Raw genomic sequence first — 15776 nt, forward strand, 5'->3', positions numbered from 1 at the left:
GCCATTGGAGAATGTGGTGCTCAGTCTACTCATGTTATTTAATAATTATACTCGCTTCAATGGTTATAGAGTGTTGTGCAGAATAACACCAACAGCATAAGTTAAATACTGTCATTGGCTGTGGAAGGTCTTGGATGCCTTCTCCTTTCCTTGCCCCATGCTCGATGCAGAGTAGAGTCCCTCAAGCTATATAACCCATTGTGTGTCTGACAGAGATGCCTACGTTCCTTCATACACGATGATTAAGTAGCTTTCTGAATTAAAATTGAAGCCATATTTCAACATTTTATAAGGTGGTTGAGGTGTAATGATGTGTCCACATTTGCAGTCCAACTTGGTCAACACGTCAAATCAGAATTTCAGGTGCAATAAACAAATGCATGTAATTATAGTTTCACATTGTCAGGAGTGGAGAGCAGATAGAAAGTTTAAGAACAGTTTCTGTCAAGTGTCTTTGTTATATATAAAGTACAGTAGTATGAAATAAATGAAGGACATGGCTTATATTCATGAGATCCCACTTGATGTGTTCAGGCCAACACAGATACTTACCAACCAGAGGAAAGTGGAAGCATTTTCCAACAAAAACTAAGACAGAATTGGAAGAAATAAAATGTCAAAAGGATGCAAGTGATCCACACTAGTTTTGTACACGTTCTAGTGGATAGCTTGTTTGTGGAATAGACTATGACCTCAAGAGTCAGTGGAGGGATCAAATACCTGAAGAAATTTAAAAAATTAAGACAAAGGAAATCAGTTCAAATGCATCTAAATTTTGGTTTCATGCTTTCTTTTAGAAAGTGGTGATTATTTTCCTCAAATGAGGACTCCTTTCCATGGTTCACAGGAACCTCTACCAGATTATTGCATTTCTTGCACTTTCGAACTCACTTCTTTCCCACCCATCCAGAAATCCCCTGGTCTTCTTTTCCAATTCATTTGTTTCCGTATTCAATAGATCATTTTTAAACCCCTCCACTGTGACACCACCATCAAATACATTCTCCCCTCACTGTTCACTTCTCAATTACTCCCGATAATCATTCTCTTGCCCATGACACCTTCCAGTACAGGAGATGCAATACCGTACTTGCCTTTTTACATTTTCATTCAAACTAGTATCCTGTGTTCACCATTCATTACGTAATATCTTTTACAGTGATGTAGTAAGTGTCATCATCAGCTATCAATTAAAGTTAGAAACATAGTCATTCCATGAAGTAAAATAGGAAGAAGCTATCTGTGGCAGTCGGTGGAAACATAGTGGATATTGATCAATAGCTTTTCTCTGAAATGAAGATAAGGACATTAAGGAAGGGAAAGTCAGAACTGAAGATGCACCCACACGAAAGTTGGGAAGTGTGGAAATTAGAAGCAAGGTTAATCAAAAGTTTGCATTTCAGGAGATGAGCAGGAAACAGGACTAATACAATAATTAAACTACAAGATAGAAGGTAATATAAATTATCATCGGAACAAAAACTGTGGTGTGTACCCAGGAAATCGATTTTTTTTTAGGTTGTGCTCCCTAAGTTTAGACTCAAGGAAACATCCTCTCAACATCAATCCTTTCAATTCTCCTCAGAATTGCATCAGTTCTATTAAGATCCCCTTTCATTCTTCTGCCTCCAAAGAATATAGACCCAACCTACTCCACCTTCCCTTATAAAGGTAACTTCCTCATTCCAGGAATCAGGACTGAAACCTCTCGAAACTGTTTCTAATGTCATTTCTTAAATAATGAAACCAAAGCTATAACACTACAGTTGATATATCTTCATCAATGCCTTGTAAAACTGTAGTTAAATATCTCCGACTTGTATATTTCATTACAATATATAATAAAATTAGATTGCCTTTCTAATTAATTGCTGAATCAGCATATTAACTTTTTGTTTTTAATGCACCAAGAAACCCACATCCCTCTGTTCCTCAGAGTTTTAACATCTTGAAATCTGGAAAGTAGAAAAAAGACTTTTGTTAATGTGGTGGAAATGGCAAAGATGAAATGCAGAAGTAGACCAGGGCAACTTTGAAATAAAGTGAATTAGTGCTACCAAGGGAGAGTTCAACAGTGTTCACATGATGACAATGGCACATGTTTGAAGAGATAACCTGTAATCAAGGTTGGATTTGAAATACGAAAGGTGGAATGTAAGTTTGATCCAAGCAAAATATGTCAGATCAGGAGAAAGATGTTCAAAACAGAGATTTAGATGTGATAGTGAGTTTTGGTAGTACTTGATGAAACATAAGTAGGGAGATAGGAAATGAAGAGGAGACAAACGGAAATTCAATAATTGAAAAAAAAACAGAACTTCTTCAAGGTAGACATGTCTTGGCAGTGAATTGAACAAGAAAATAAATTGTATAAATTCAACCTAAAAGTAGTACAAATTACTTTATAGAGGGTTAAGGAATGTATGTTAATACACGAAAAATTAGATAATAAAATGAGTTTTGATGAATGGAGTGGGAAGTATACCTGGAAAATATTACAGAAGCCAATTACCTTTGAAATGTTTCATTAAATTAAAATAGCTGCAAGGTATTCATAGTCGACTTGTCTACTTTTCTGAGTTTTAAACAGTTGAATCCATCTTCTTAAACAAAATAACTATTACATCTTTAAGCTATTTTCACGTATTTTGTTTAAAATAGGATCAATTCTTACAGTATTAATCTTTTAAGCTGCTTATTCTATAATTTATCCAAACTATTAACTTAATCTTAAAGGTCGTGACAGATGTGGTGTTGAAACTCCTGTTCAAAAATATGTTGGTCCAGTAGTTATTCAGCGCTGGATTTTCATGCCACATATCAGTTTAAGCACATTTTATTCATTTATTCACAGTAAGTGGGTGTAGCTGGCTCAGCCAATATGCATTACCGATTACTAATTGCCCTTAAGGTGATGGTAAACTACCTTCTTGAACAACTAATCCCTGTGGCATTGGTGTCTCAAGGATTGTTTTTAGGAAATGGGTTTAACTTCTTTTCGACTTCACAGCGGTTTGATAAAACTGAGTAACGTTTTCAGACATTTCACAGGACAGTAAAAAAATCGCACATAGGCCAAACTGGATAATGACAGCAGATTTCCTTCCATAAAGGACATTAGACAATGAAGTAGGATTCTACAAGAGTCAGCAATCATTTCATGGTCACTATTACTCGACTAGTTTTCATTTCTAGATTTTATCAGTTTAAATTCCACCAACCACATGATAGAAATTGGTCTTCAATCTCCACAGCATTCATGTGGGATTGTGAGTTATTAGCCCGATGACATTATCATTGCATCACCACCTTCCCTAAACTGGATCTCTAATTACCGTGAAGAAGTTGGTGGCTGTGCTTTTCCAGCACCACACTTTGACGAAGGCATAAACACTCCAACAACCCAACAGCATCAGAAGGGCCATAGGTGGTGGTGTGGAAAAGCAAGGACTGATTAGGGATAGTCAGCTTGACTCACAAATCTGATTGAGTTTTTTGAAGAGCTGACCAAGAAGATAGCTTAAGGCAGAGGCCTATGACAAGGTTCCGCACGGTAGACTAGTTAGTAAGGTTAGATCACATAGGATTCAGGGAAAGCTAGCCAAGTGGAATCAAAATTGGCTTGATAGTAGGACACAGAGGGTGGTGGTAGAGGTTGTTGTTCAAACTGTGATCAGTATATACCACAAGGATCAGTGCTGAGTTCATTGCTGTTTGTCATTTATATAAGGTATGGTTAGTAAATTTATGGATGATACCAAAATTGGTGATATTGCAGACAGTGAAGAATGTTATCTCAGCATACAGCGGAATCTTGATCAACTCGGTCAGTGGGCTGAGGAACGGCAAAAGGAGTTTAATTTAGATAAATGTGATGTGTTACATTTTGTTAAGACAAACCAGGACAGAATTTGCCCAAGTTAATGGTAGGAATCTGGGGACTGTTATCAAACAGAGAGATCCAGGGGTGCAGATACATAATTCTTTGAAAGTAGCATCACAGGTAAATAGGGTGATGAAGAAGGCATTTGGCACGCTTGCTTCCATTGGTTAGTACATTAAGCACAGGAATTGGGACATGATGTTAGGGCTGTACAAGAAATTGGTAAAGCCACAGTCAGAGTACTGCGTACAATTCTGGTTGCCCTGCTATAGGAAGGATGTTATTAAACTGGAAAAGGATCCAAAAATGATTTACAAGGGTGTTACTGAGACTAGAAGATTTGAGTTATAGGCGGAGACTTTTTTTTCCCCTAGAGTGCTGGAGGCTGAGGGATGACCTTATAGAGATTTTCAAATCATGAGGGGCATAGATAAGGTGAATAGCCAAGGTCTATCCGCCAGGGTAGGGGAATCCAAAATTAGACAGCATAGGTTTAAGGTGAGAAGGGAGAGATTTAAAATGAACCTGAGGGGCAATTTTTTTTCACAAAGGGTGGCACACATTTGAAATAAGCTGCCACAGAAAATGGTACAAATACAACATCTAAAAGACATTTGGACGTGTATATGGATAGGAAAGCTTCAGAGAAATATGGGACTAGTTCAGTTTCGGAAACCTGGTTAACAAGGACAAGTTGGGCCGAAGGATCTGATCCAATGCTGTATGACTCTAAGTGAACAGAGTACTGTCACCATGTACATTGCACCTGACCTGATATCTTCAAATTACATTGCCAAAGGATAGTATGTAGATGAAAAAGTGCACAGGGACAAGGGCTGCAGACTTGGCTGAAAAGCCAGTGTTGCAAGTGTTCAAAACATGAACAGGACACCAAGTGGGTAAGGTTGTTTAATCAGTTCCTGGATATTGTCTGTAGTCGATAAGTTTGATTTAGTTAATAAGGTTCAAAATGGCAGGAGAATCCAGCCCCGTGGAATGCTCCTATTGCAATATGTGAGAAATTATGGACACTTCCACTCTCCATGGTGACCAAATACGCAGCAAGTGTATGCAGCTACAGGTCTTAATTTACTGCAAGGAGCACCTGGAATTACTGATGGAGTCATAATGGAGCATCCATGAGGCTTAGATTTTCATGGATAGCATGTTTAGTGAGCTGGTTACAGCACCTGTAAAGGCTACACAGTCAGAGAAGTGTTGAGTGACCACCAGGAAAATGATTAAGTGTGGCAGGCAGTGCAGGATTTCTCTGTGACCACTCCCCTCTCAAACAGATATACTTTTGGGGGAGATAGCTTCTCAGGGAAGGCAGCAGCAGCCAGATCAGTTGCACTATGCCTGGCACTATCGTACAACAAAGAGGGTTGAAGTAAAGGCGAGCAATAGTGATAGGGGACTGGATAGTCAGGGGCACTGATAGGCACTTCTGTGGTCACAAGCAAGTACTCTGAGATGGTGTGTTGCCTCTCTGGTGCCAAGGTCAAGAAGGTCTCTGAGCTGGCAAAGGATGTTCTGGAGGGGAGGGGTGGCAGCCAGAGATTGTGGTCCAAATTGGTGTTAACAAAATAGGTAGAAAGAGAGATGAGGACCTGCAAGGGAGTTAGTTAGGAAGTTGAAAAGCAGGATGGAAATCAGTCATCCTAATCTGGTCTGGCCCACAGTAATGTGATTGACTCATAATCCCCCCCCCCACCCCTGGGCAATTAGGGATGGGCAATAAATGCTGGCTTAGCCAGATGCTCACATGCTGTGAGTGAACCAAAAAAAATTTAAAACTAATCCCTGGGTGAAAGTACTAAATTGGGGGAAGGTAAACTACCACAATTTGAGACGGGAACTGGGAAATGTAGACTGGGGCGGCTGTTTGAAGATAATTCCACTGCTAGTAAGTGGGAATCCTTTAAAGGCCTATTGATGGAAGTTCAGGACCAGCATATTCCTGAGAAAATGCAAGATAAGGATAGCAAGATTCTGGGCCTTGGATGACAAGAGAAATTGTGAACTTACTCAAAAAGAAAAAGCAGGCAAATATTAGATGTAGGAAATTGAAGTCAGAGTCCTTGAAGAATATAAAGCAGGAAAGAACTCAAACAAACCTTACAAAAAACTCAAACAAAGAATTAGGACAGCGAAAATGGGTCATTAAATGTCTTTGGAAACCAGGATTAAGGAAAATCCCAAGGTGTTTTATACAGCTATAAGGAGCAAGAGGGTAGCTAGGGAAAGGGTAGGTCCAGTCAAGGACAAAATTTATATATGGAGCCGGAGAAGTGGGTGAACTCCTTAATGAATACTTTGCATCGGTATTTACAGAGAAGGAGGACACAGTTAATGGCAAGTCTCAGAGGAGTATATTGATATTCTAGGGCATTTCAGTATAAAAAATGGTGATTGTTTTGGATGTTGACAAGTCCCCAAGACCTAATGGAATCTATCCCAGAATGCTGAGGGAGACAGGCGAGGAAACCGCTGCAGCCATGTAAAAAATATTGGTATTCTATTTATTCTCAGGAGGGGTCCCAGAGGACTGGAGAATAGCCAATGATGGTCCTTTGTTTAAGGCGGCCAACAGGGATACTCTGGGAAATTACAGGCCAGTGAGCTTTGTGTCAGTGGTAGGGAAATTATTGGAGAAGACTCTTAGGGATAGGATTTACTCATGTTTGGAACATGTGGGCTTATCAGCAACAGGCATTGAGGCTTTGTATGGGGAAAGTTGTCTCTCACAAACCTGATTTGAGGTTTGAGGAAGTGACAAAGATGATTGATGAGGCAGGACAGTAAACGTCTATATGAATCTTAGCAAGGACTTTGACAAGGTCCTTCATGACAGGCTGATACGAAAGGTGAAATCACCTGGGATCTGCGGTGATCTTGTAAAATAGATACAGAACTGGCTTAGTCATAGAAGACAGAGTGTAGTGATGGACGGGTGCTTTTATGATTGGAGATCTGTGACCAGTAGTGTTCTGCAGGTATCAATGCTGAGATCCGTGAGGTTTACAATGTACAAGTATAAATGATTTGGAGGAGAAGGTAGGTGGCCTGATTAGTAAGATTCCAGATGGCACAAAGACTGGGAGAGCAGCGGATAATAAGATAGATTGTGAAAATATACAGCAGGATATAGATAGTCTGGACATACGTGGGCAGAGAAATAGCACATGGAGTTTAATTGGACAAATGTGATGAATTTTGGAAGGTCAATTGCAGGAGGGAAGTACACAGTAAATAGCAGAACCCTTAGTTTCATCAACATACAGAGGGATCTCAGCATAAATGGCCACAGTTTGCCTGAAGGTGGTAACACAAGCACATATGGTGGTCAAGAAGGCACATGGCATGCTTGCTTTCATCGGTTGGGGCACCAAGTCTAAAAATTGGAAAGGCATTTGTAACTGTATTCAACTTTAATTAGACCACATTTTATACAGTTCTGGTCACCAGACTACCAAAAGGCTGAGAAGGCTTTGGACAGGGTACAGAAAAGGTTTACCAGAATGTTGCCTGGATTTCAAAGGTTTTAGCCAAGAGGAGAGATTGGATAAAGTTGGCTTGTTTTCACATGATCATTGAAGGATGAGAGGCGACCTGGTAGAAGTTTACAAAATTATGACAGGCATGGATAGAATAGATTGGAGTCTTTTGTCCCAGGGTAGAAATATCAATTGCTGGGGTCATAGCTTTACAGTCAATGGGGGTAAGTTTAAACAACACGTGAAAGGCAAGTTCTTTTACACTGTTAAAAATTACACAACACCAGGTTATAGTCCAACAGGTTTAATTGGAAGCACACTAGCTTTCGGAGCATCGCTCATTCATCAGGTGATAGATGAAGGAGCGACGCTCCGAAAGCTAGTGTGCTTCCAATTAAACCTGTTGGACTATAACCTGGTGTTGTGTGATTTTTAACTTTGTACACCCCAGTCCAACATCGGCATCTCCAAATCTTTTACACAGGTGTTGACAAATGCCTGGAATGCGGTGTCAGAGGAAGTAGATACAATAGCAACTTTTTAAGAGGCATCTTGACAGATAAATGAAAAGGCAAGGAATAGAGGGATATGGATCACGTAGAGCCAAAAGGTTTTTAGTTTATATAGACATATGTCTGTGCAGTCTTGGTGGGCTGAAGGGCCTGTTCTGATTATTTTTATTTACTGCATTAGATTCTATAGGCTTTACCTCACCTATATTGTTGTAGCACAATGCTGCTAGCCCACAAATACTGCAGTTAAATTGAATTATTTTCAGAATACACTTTCACCTCTGTGTCAGAAATGGGTTCAACTGAAATAGATATCTAGGCTGACATTCACCAGCGCTGTACTCGGCAAATGTCACACCATCAGGGTTGGCTGTTTGCAGATTAGATGTTAAACATAGGCCCCATCTCCTCTCCCAAGTAGACATAAAAACCCTAAAACTTTTTCAAGGCATCTTTAGGAAGTTATCTCTGCTGTCTTAGATAATATGGACTGCAGCAGTTCAAGGCAGCAGCTCACCACCACTTTCTCAAGGACAATCAGAGGTATGCAATAAATGCTGACCAGCCAACGATATTCATGTCCCATGAAAGAATAAATCAATTTTCCCTCCATTTGCGCCAAAAACAAAATTACCTAGTTATTGTCATATTATTGCTTGTGGGGATATGTGTTGTGCAAATTTGAATATTGGTTTCAACACTAAAACAGTCATTATTAGCTGCTCATTAGCAATATAGAATGTATGAAATATTTGGTGGTTATGAAAGGAACTATATAATGCAGACCCTTTTAAGATCAATAACACTAAGACCGATTAAGCTTTGCCTATTTAATTTTTTTTTTTTAGAAAGTTACTTTATTATCAATTTGTTTGCATTTTCAAATATATAACCATTTCCCTTTTGAAAGATACTTCCATATGGTTCAAAACCCTTCATTATTCTGAACTACTCTGGTAAAGCTCCACTTAAAATGGCAGCATATTCAAAGTGCTGAGAATGCATAAGGAATTAATAAAGGAAGGAAATCACATGTATTTATTACAACAGTTATGAAGGTTTTGGGATAAACATTAAGTAGGATGCTTCATGGAGAGTCTTTTACCCCCAAAGCTTCTAATTTAATAATTTAATTCAGAAGCTGATTAAATTTGTAGACAACAGCAAATTAGACAGGACAGCTGCATCCAAAGTGGCATCTGAGAGCTACCAAAACAAAATATGTAGAATAGAAGACATATCAATAGGAGATTAAGTTAAATTATCAACAATAAGTACTATGCTTATGGGTCAAATAGGTGATGGAGTGCAACAACATTTTGAAATTTTGACAGGTCTCAGGCTGAAATATGAAATAAAAAGTCACATAGCAAGTAGAATGCTGAAGTGCAAAGCCTAAACAGCATAGCATAACTGAGAAAAATTCATATTTAACTTAATGTTGCTTGAGGCAGACTATGAGCTGTGTCTTGTTTTAGTCACTGATCCACAAGAAAGACATCAAAGCCACTGAACAGGAAGAGACTGACTTCCAGTATCAAAACAAAAAGATTACATAAAAACAGATTGAAGAAAGCTGAGCTATTTCGGCCTTGAGAAAGTGTGTTAGAGATGTCTCTGAAGATAGTAAATAGTCAGAAGTAATAAATATGGATTCATTCAAATCAAACTAATTGCAAAAAATATTTTAAAGCATTTTAGACAGACATAAAGGGGTTTTTCCCCTCCTAAAGACTGCTCAACATTTGGAATGTTCGAGGAGAAAGTGAGGGCTGCAGATGCTGGAGATCAGAGCTGAAAATGTGTTGCTGGAAAAGCGCAGCAGGTCAGGCAGCATCCAAGGAACAGGAGAATCGACGTTTCGGGAAGGGCTTATGCCCGAAACGTCGATTCTCCTGTTCCTTGGATGCTGCCTGACCTGCTGCGCTTTTCCAGCAACACATTTTCAGCTCAACATTTGGAATATTGATCTGACAGCAGCACTAAATTTAAATTTGAACCAACAGCAGCATGAGCTGCAGACATTAGTTTCAAGTGAAAAAAATGTCCATTCCTATTAATTGATTGTTGGCAGTCTTTAGGAGGGGAAAAACCCCTTTATGTCTGTCTAAAATGCTTTAAAATATTTTTTGCAATTAGTTTGATTTGAATGAATCCATATTTATTACTTCTGACTATTTACTATCTTCAGAGACATCTCTAACACACTTTCTCAAGGCCGAAATAGCTCAGCTTTCTTCAATCTGTTTTTATGTAATCTTTTTGTTTTGATACTGGGTCAAAAGTTCACAAAACAAAATAAATTTAGATGAGTTACTTGTACTTACATCAATCTTTCTAAATACTTTTGAGTAATCGGTCATGCAAAATCCAACAGGAAATCCCACTTTGGCAGGACTCTTGAAATTATCACCAATCTTAAATGGAACATCATCAAGATAACTGAAGGCCGCACCTGAAAACAAGCAAGTATGCTTATGAGAAGCTTCTAAACAGAAAGCATGCATCCTTTACAAAAACTGACCAAAGTATTTCATTGCAACAAAGGACCTTCTGTTTTACCATATTTCTTGTCTTACTAACTAAATTAGGTTATTTCATTTTAAGTTTTAAAAGTAGGAATTCATCCTACTTCTCAAGAACCTTTTACATATTTTGTCAAAAACAAATCACATCTCTAAGTTGTAACATCAATATTACTGTCACCAACACTACAAATTGCAGTAGATCTGTGCCCTTTGCTTTGGGCAGTTCAAATACTGTGCAAATCTATCACTGCCTTTTAACTTTTTAGAAAGAATGCTGAGCAATTGAATCAAAATCAACAAGGGGCTAGGTCAGATGCTCTTCAGAGGATCAGTGTGGACTTGATGGGCAGAATGGCCTCTTTCCACACTGGAGGGATTTTATGATTCTATGAAGTTCTAGTCTACTGCACTTATTTGTTGGAGTATGTATTTCCAATTGCAAAGATGGGTGTCAGAGTCTGCACATACACAAATGGGCTTGTGATTCAGCAGTGGATATATAACAGGCATCAGTAAATATTTGCACACATGCTCATGCCAGCACTCATGCATGTACTATGAACAGTTCAGAAGAGTGATAAATACAGAGAAAGAGTTCTCAAAACAATTCCCCAAATTTGTCTGTTATAATAATGGCAAGGTTGTCAGTAATTGTTGGATTAAACCTATAGGAACTGCTAACATTCATGTGTGCAGTTAAACACTGAAATATAGGAGGTATTGTAGGTGATACCTTGCTCCTTCACAAGTGTTGTTGTTGCAGTCTTCACTGACACAATCTGCACGGAGGCACCAATTCTAGGATAAAAGAAACCTGTTCCGGAAGAATAGGCTTCTCTTGAACTATCCTGGGACCAGATAGCAGTGGTGAATTGAATAACTAGGGCTGTAGAAAGGGTTTTAAACTAATGGAGGGAAGGTTTCTGGAGGTGGTGGTATCAGTGGGCACTCCTTAGACTTACAAAGCAAACAATGGCAGCAGTGCAGAGCCATTATTTATGTAATGAAATTCAGAGTGGGACAGACAAACACAAAAAAAACAGCCAATAGAGTCAAAGGGAGAAACAATATTAAAGAGGTAAAACTGATGACTCTTCGCCTAAATGCACATAGCAATCAGAATGAAGTAAATTAAATAATGCATAAATGTAGGTTAATGAATATGATATAATTGTCAATTCAGAGACATGGTCACAAGGAGCTGGGAACTAAATATTCAGGGAAATGTGACTTTTTGAAAGGACAGGCAGGAAGGAAAGGACGGTAAGGGTAACTTTGTTAGAACAAGATGGCATAAATTCAGTAGCATGGAGAAGACGACACTGGTGGGATTGCAGTATAGGCTCTGACAATATCTATACTGTAGACAGAAAATAAATCAGGAGATGATGAAGACAGGTAAAAAAGGCAGTACATTAATATTGAGTGACTTTAACAATATGTAGGTTGAGAAAAACAAATTGGCAGTGGGAGAATGAAGAGACTGTATTCTGGACAGTTTCCAAGAACAACGTGCTGTAGATCCAAGCATAGAGCAGGCTACTTTGGATCTGGTAATTTGTGGATGAAGGTAAAGCGGTTGATGTGGTGTGTATGGACTTCAGTAAGACGTTTGATAAGGTTCCACACGGTAGGCTATTGCACATAATATGGAGTTTTAGGATTGAAGGTGATTTAGTGGTTTGGATCAGAAATTGGCTAGCTGAAAGAAGACAGAGGATGGTCGGTGATGGGAAATGTTCGCCCTGGAGCTCAATTACCAGTAGTGTGCCGTAAGGATCTGTTTTGAGACCACTGCTGTTTGGCATTTTTATAAATGATCTGGATGTGGGCATAGAAGGATGGGCTCGTAAATTTGCGAATGTCACTAAGGTAGGCAGCATTGTGGATAGTGCCAAAGGATGTTGTGGGTTACAGAGGGACAGAGATAAGATGCAGAGCTAGGCTAATGCGGAAAAGTGTGAAGTAGTTTACTTCGGAAGAAGTTACAGAAATGCAGAGTACTGGGCTAATGATAAAATTCTTGCAGTGTAGATGAACAGAGGGACTGTGTTTCCTAGTGCATATAACCCTGAAAGTTGCCACCCAGGTTGATAGGGTTAAGAAGGCATATGGTGCGTTGGCATTTATTGGTAGGGGGATTGAATTTCAGAGCCACAAGATCATGTTTCAGTTGTACAAGACACTGGTAAGGGCACACCTGGAATATTGTGTGCAGTTCTGGTCACTGCATTATAGGAAGGATGTGGAAGCTTTGGAAAGGGTTCAGAGGAGATTTACGAGGATGTTGGCTGGTATGGAAGGGAGGTCCTACGAGGAAAAGCTGAGTGCACGGAGGCTGTTTTCATTGGAGAGAAAAAGGTTGAGAGGTGACTTAATAGAGACGTATAAGATAATCACAGGGTTTGATAGTGTAGACATTGAGAGCCTTTTTCCTCAGATGGTGAAGGCTAACCAGAGGGGACATAGCTTTAACGAGGGGTGATAGATTTAGGACAGATATTAGTGGTAGTTTCTTCACTCAGAGTAGTAGGGGCGTGGAATGGCCTGTCTGCAACAGTAATACACTCGCCAACATTAAGGGCATTGGACATACATTTGGATAAAAATGGAACGGTGTAGGTTAAATAGGCATCAGATTATTTTCACAGGTCGTCACAACATCGAGGGCTGAAGGGCCTTTACTGTGCTGTAACATTCTATGTTCTATGAGACAGAAAAAGAACAGATAACAATAGGCCTTTTAGCTTAACATCGGTCACTAGGAAAATATTCAAGCCTATTATAGAAGATGTAATAGAGCATTTAGAAACATACAATATAACCAAGCAGAATCAGCACAGCTCCATAAAAGTGAAATCACGTATGAAACATTTATTAGAATTATTTGAGGTAACAAGCAGGATAAATAAGGGGGAAACAAAGAATGCAACTTAATTAGATTTCCAAAAGCCTTTTGATATAAGTATCCCACCCCGATCAGGCTGTTCAATGAGATAACAACCTGATGGGTGTAGCACATTAGCACAGATAAAGTATTGGCTAATTAACATGAGACAGAAAATTTGGATGGGGTTGGGAGTCATTTTCAGGATGGCAACCTATATCTCGTGGAGTGCCACAGGGATCATTGTTGGGCCAGAATTATTTTTAATATAATATAATAAATGCTGAGAGGATGGTTCCCATTGTGGGAAAATCTAGAACCAGAAGACATAGTAACAGAATAAAGGGGTGCTAATTCAATACTGAAATGAGAAGGAATTTCTTTTCTCAGAGGGTTGTGTGTCTTTGGAACTGTGAGAGCTGTGGGAGTAGAGTCCTTGTGTATATTTAAAGTTGCAAAAGATAGGCTCTTAATCAGTAGGGGAATTAAGGGTTACAGATAAAGGACAGGATAGTGGACATGAGGAGTGGCAGTTTAGGCATGATTCTATTGAGTGGCAGAGTGGTTGAAGGGGCCAAATATCCTACTCCTATTCCTGTTTCTTACGGTCTTATATTAAATGACTTGGATAAGCAAAGTGAATATACTGTGACGAAGTTTTCAGATGACCCAAGAATAGGCCAGAAGCCAAGTGCTAAGGATGACAAAAACATCTGCAGAGATATAGACAGGGTAATTGAGTCAGCAAAATGATAGGTGGCATATTATTATTAAGTCAAAAGCATGTATAGTCCCTTGAAGAAAGAGAGGGTGCTTTACTGAGCTGAGCGATTTTTACAGCATGTATCTGTGACTAGCTGAGAGTCACAGAGTACTGAGAATTGAAGGTATGTAACAATTGCCAGTAGGGTTATTAACATTTGCTTGGGTTGGGTTTTTTTTTGAAGTTAAGGTAACAGGATTTGAATTAATTTAAAATATGCCCAGGATACCAAAAACCAATTGAATTTAAATTTAGTTCTATTGACACCTCGAACCTATGGGATGGCAGGAGTCATGGGGTTGATAAAGGAGGGTATTTTGAAAATTCCTAAGAGTTAACTGCCCATCTAAGATGAAAAGCTCTCAAAGAAATCTCTAAAAATGCTCTGTGTTGATGTTGTTCCTTTAACAAGGTTATGTTGTCCTTGTTTTGTTTCCTCAGGTTGTAAAAACACAGGTTCCGAAAAGTCTGGATAAGTTTTTGGGTCAGTTTGATTATAGCCAACAGATATTACGTCAGGCTGAAGGATTTCAAGTTTTTTAAAAAAGACTTGTACAGTGAAAGGAGAGTGGCCAGTTCTCCCAGCTCAGTTTTCTCTGGTTTTTGGCAGTCTGACTATTCACCGAAAGCAGTCAGGCAGTAAAAGGACCAGGGCCTTGCTGAACCTCCCTCTCTCTCTGACACTTATCCTGGAACACCCTGTGTTTGATTTTACCTTTTGTGCCAGAGGGTGTTTATGGGGATTGTTGCAAGTATCCAGAACAGCATCATTAAGTTGGGATGATCGAGTGAGTTTTCGAATAGGTTGTTATTCAGTATTTTGTTCGTGATTCAGTCGGTAATCGTGTAAATAAATTTGGTTTTGTTTAAAACTACATGGTTTGACCAACTGTATCCCTCCTAGAATATCCTTGATTGAATCTAATTCTGACCTCTTTGCTAATTCTATAAGTGTAGACTTTTCTTTCTAAACTTTGTTAACAAATTTAGGAATAATCTTCAAACCCCAGAAACTCTTCAGCAATTTTAAGAGCTGTTTCTCTCACTTATAAATTTAACCAACCACAAGTAACCAAAATTAAACAAATTGTCTTGCCAACATTTTATTTAAAGGACTAGGACACTAAGCGGCAAGTGTTTAAATCTGCTGGGACCTTTTGAACCCCACAAATCTGTCCAAATCTCAGACTGGATCTATGTACATCTGTCCAAATTATAGACCTGAGCCCACAAACTGTAAGGCATTCGACAAGGTTCCCCATGGGAGACTGGTTAGCAAGGTTAGGTCTCATGGAATACAGGGAGATGAGCCATTTGGATACAGAACTGGGTCAAAGGGAGAAGATAGAGGGTGGTGGTGGAGGGTTGTTTTTCAGACTGGAGGCCTGTGACCAGTGGAGTGCCACAAGGATCGGTGCTGGGTCCACTACTTTTCATCATTTATATAAATGATTTGGATGTGAGCATAAGAGGTACAGTTAGTTAGTTTGCAGATGAACACCAAAATTGAAGGTGTAGTGGACAGCGAAAAAGGTTACCTCAGATTACAACAGGATCTTGATCAGATGGGCTGAGAAGTGGCAGATGGAGTTTAATTTAGAGAAATGCGAGGTGCTGCATTTTGGGATAGTGAATCTTAGCAGGATTTATAATGTCCCAGGGAGTATTGTGAACAAAGAGACTTTGGAGTGCACGTTCGTAGCTCC

At 39.1% G+C, this 15776-nt stretch overlaps 1 protein-coding gene across 3 annotated transcripts in view; it reads right to left on the reverse strand.

The window, feature by feature from the left end:
• The window catches only part of ubap1 (ubiquitin associated protein 1), a 72434-nt gene that overhangs the window by 28128 nt on the left and 28530 nt on the right, over window positions 1-15776 (reverse strand). For all 3 annotated transcript variants that reach the window (XM_043687518.2, XM_043687529.2, XM_043687521.2), the window contains one exon: window positions 10220-10347. In XM_043687518.2, the coding sequence (XP_043543453.1) occupies window positions 10220-10347 (128 nt within the window). The remainder of the gene's footprint in view (window positions 1-10219; window positions 10348-15776) is intronic.

The sequence above is a fragment of the Chiloscyllium plagiosum genome, unplaced genomic scaffold, assembly GCF_037043375.1.
Source record: "Chiloscyllium plagiosum isolate Xiang-an unplaced genomic scaffold, Cpla_swu_hap1 HiC_scaffold_1, whole genome shotgun sequence".
NCBI lineage: Eukaryota > Metazoa > Chordata > Chondrichthyes > Orectolobiformes > Hemiscylliidae > Chiloscyllium > Chiloscyllium plagiosum.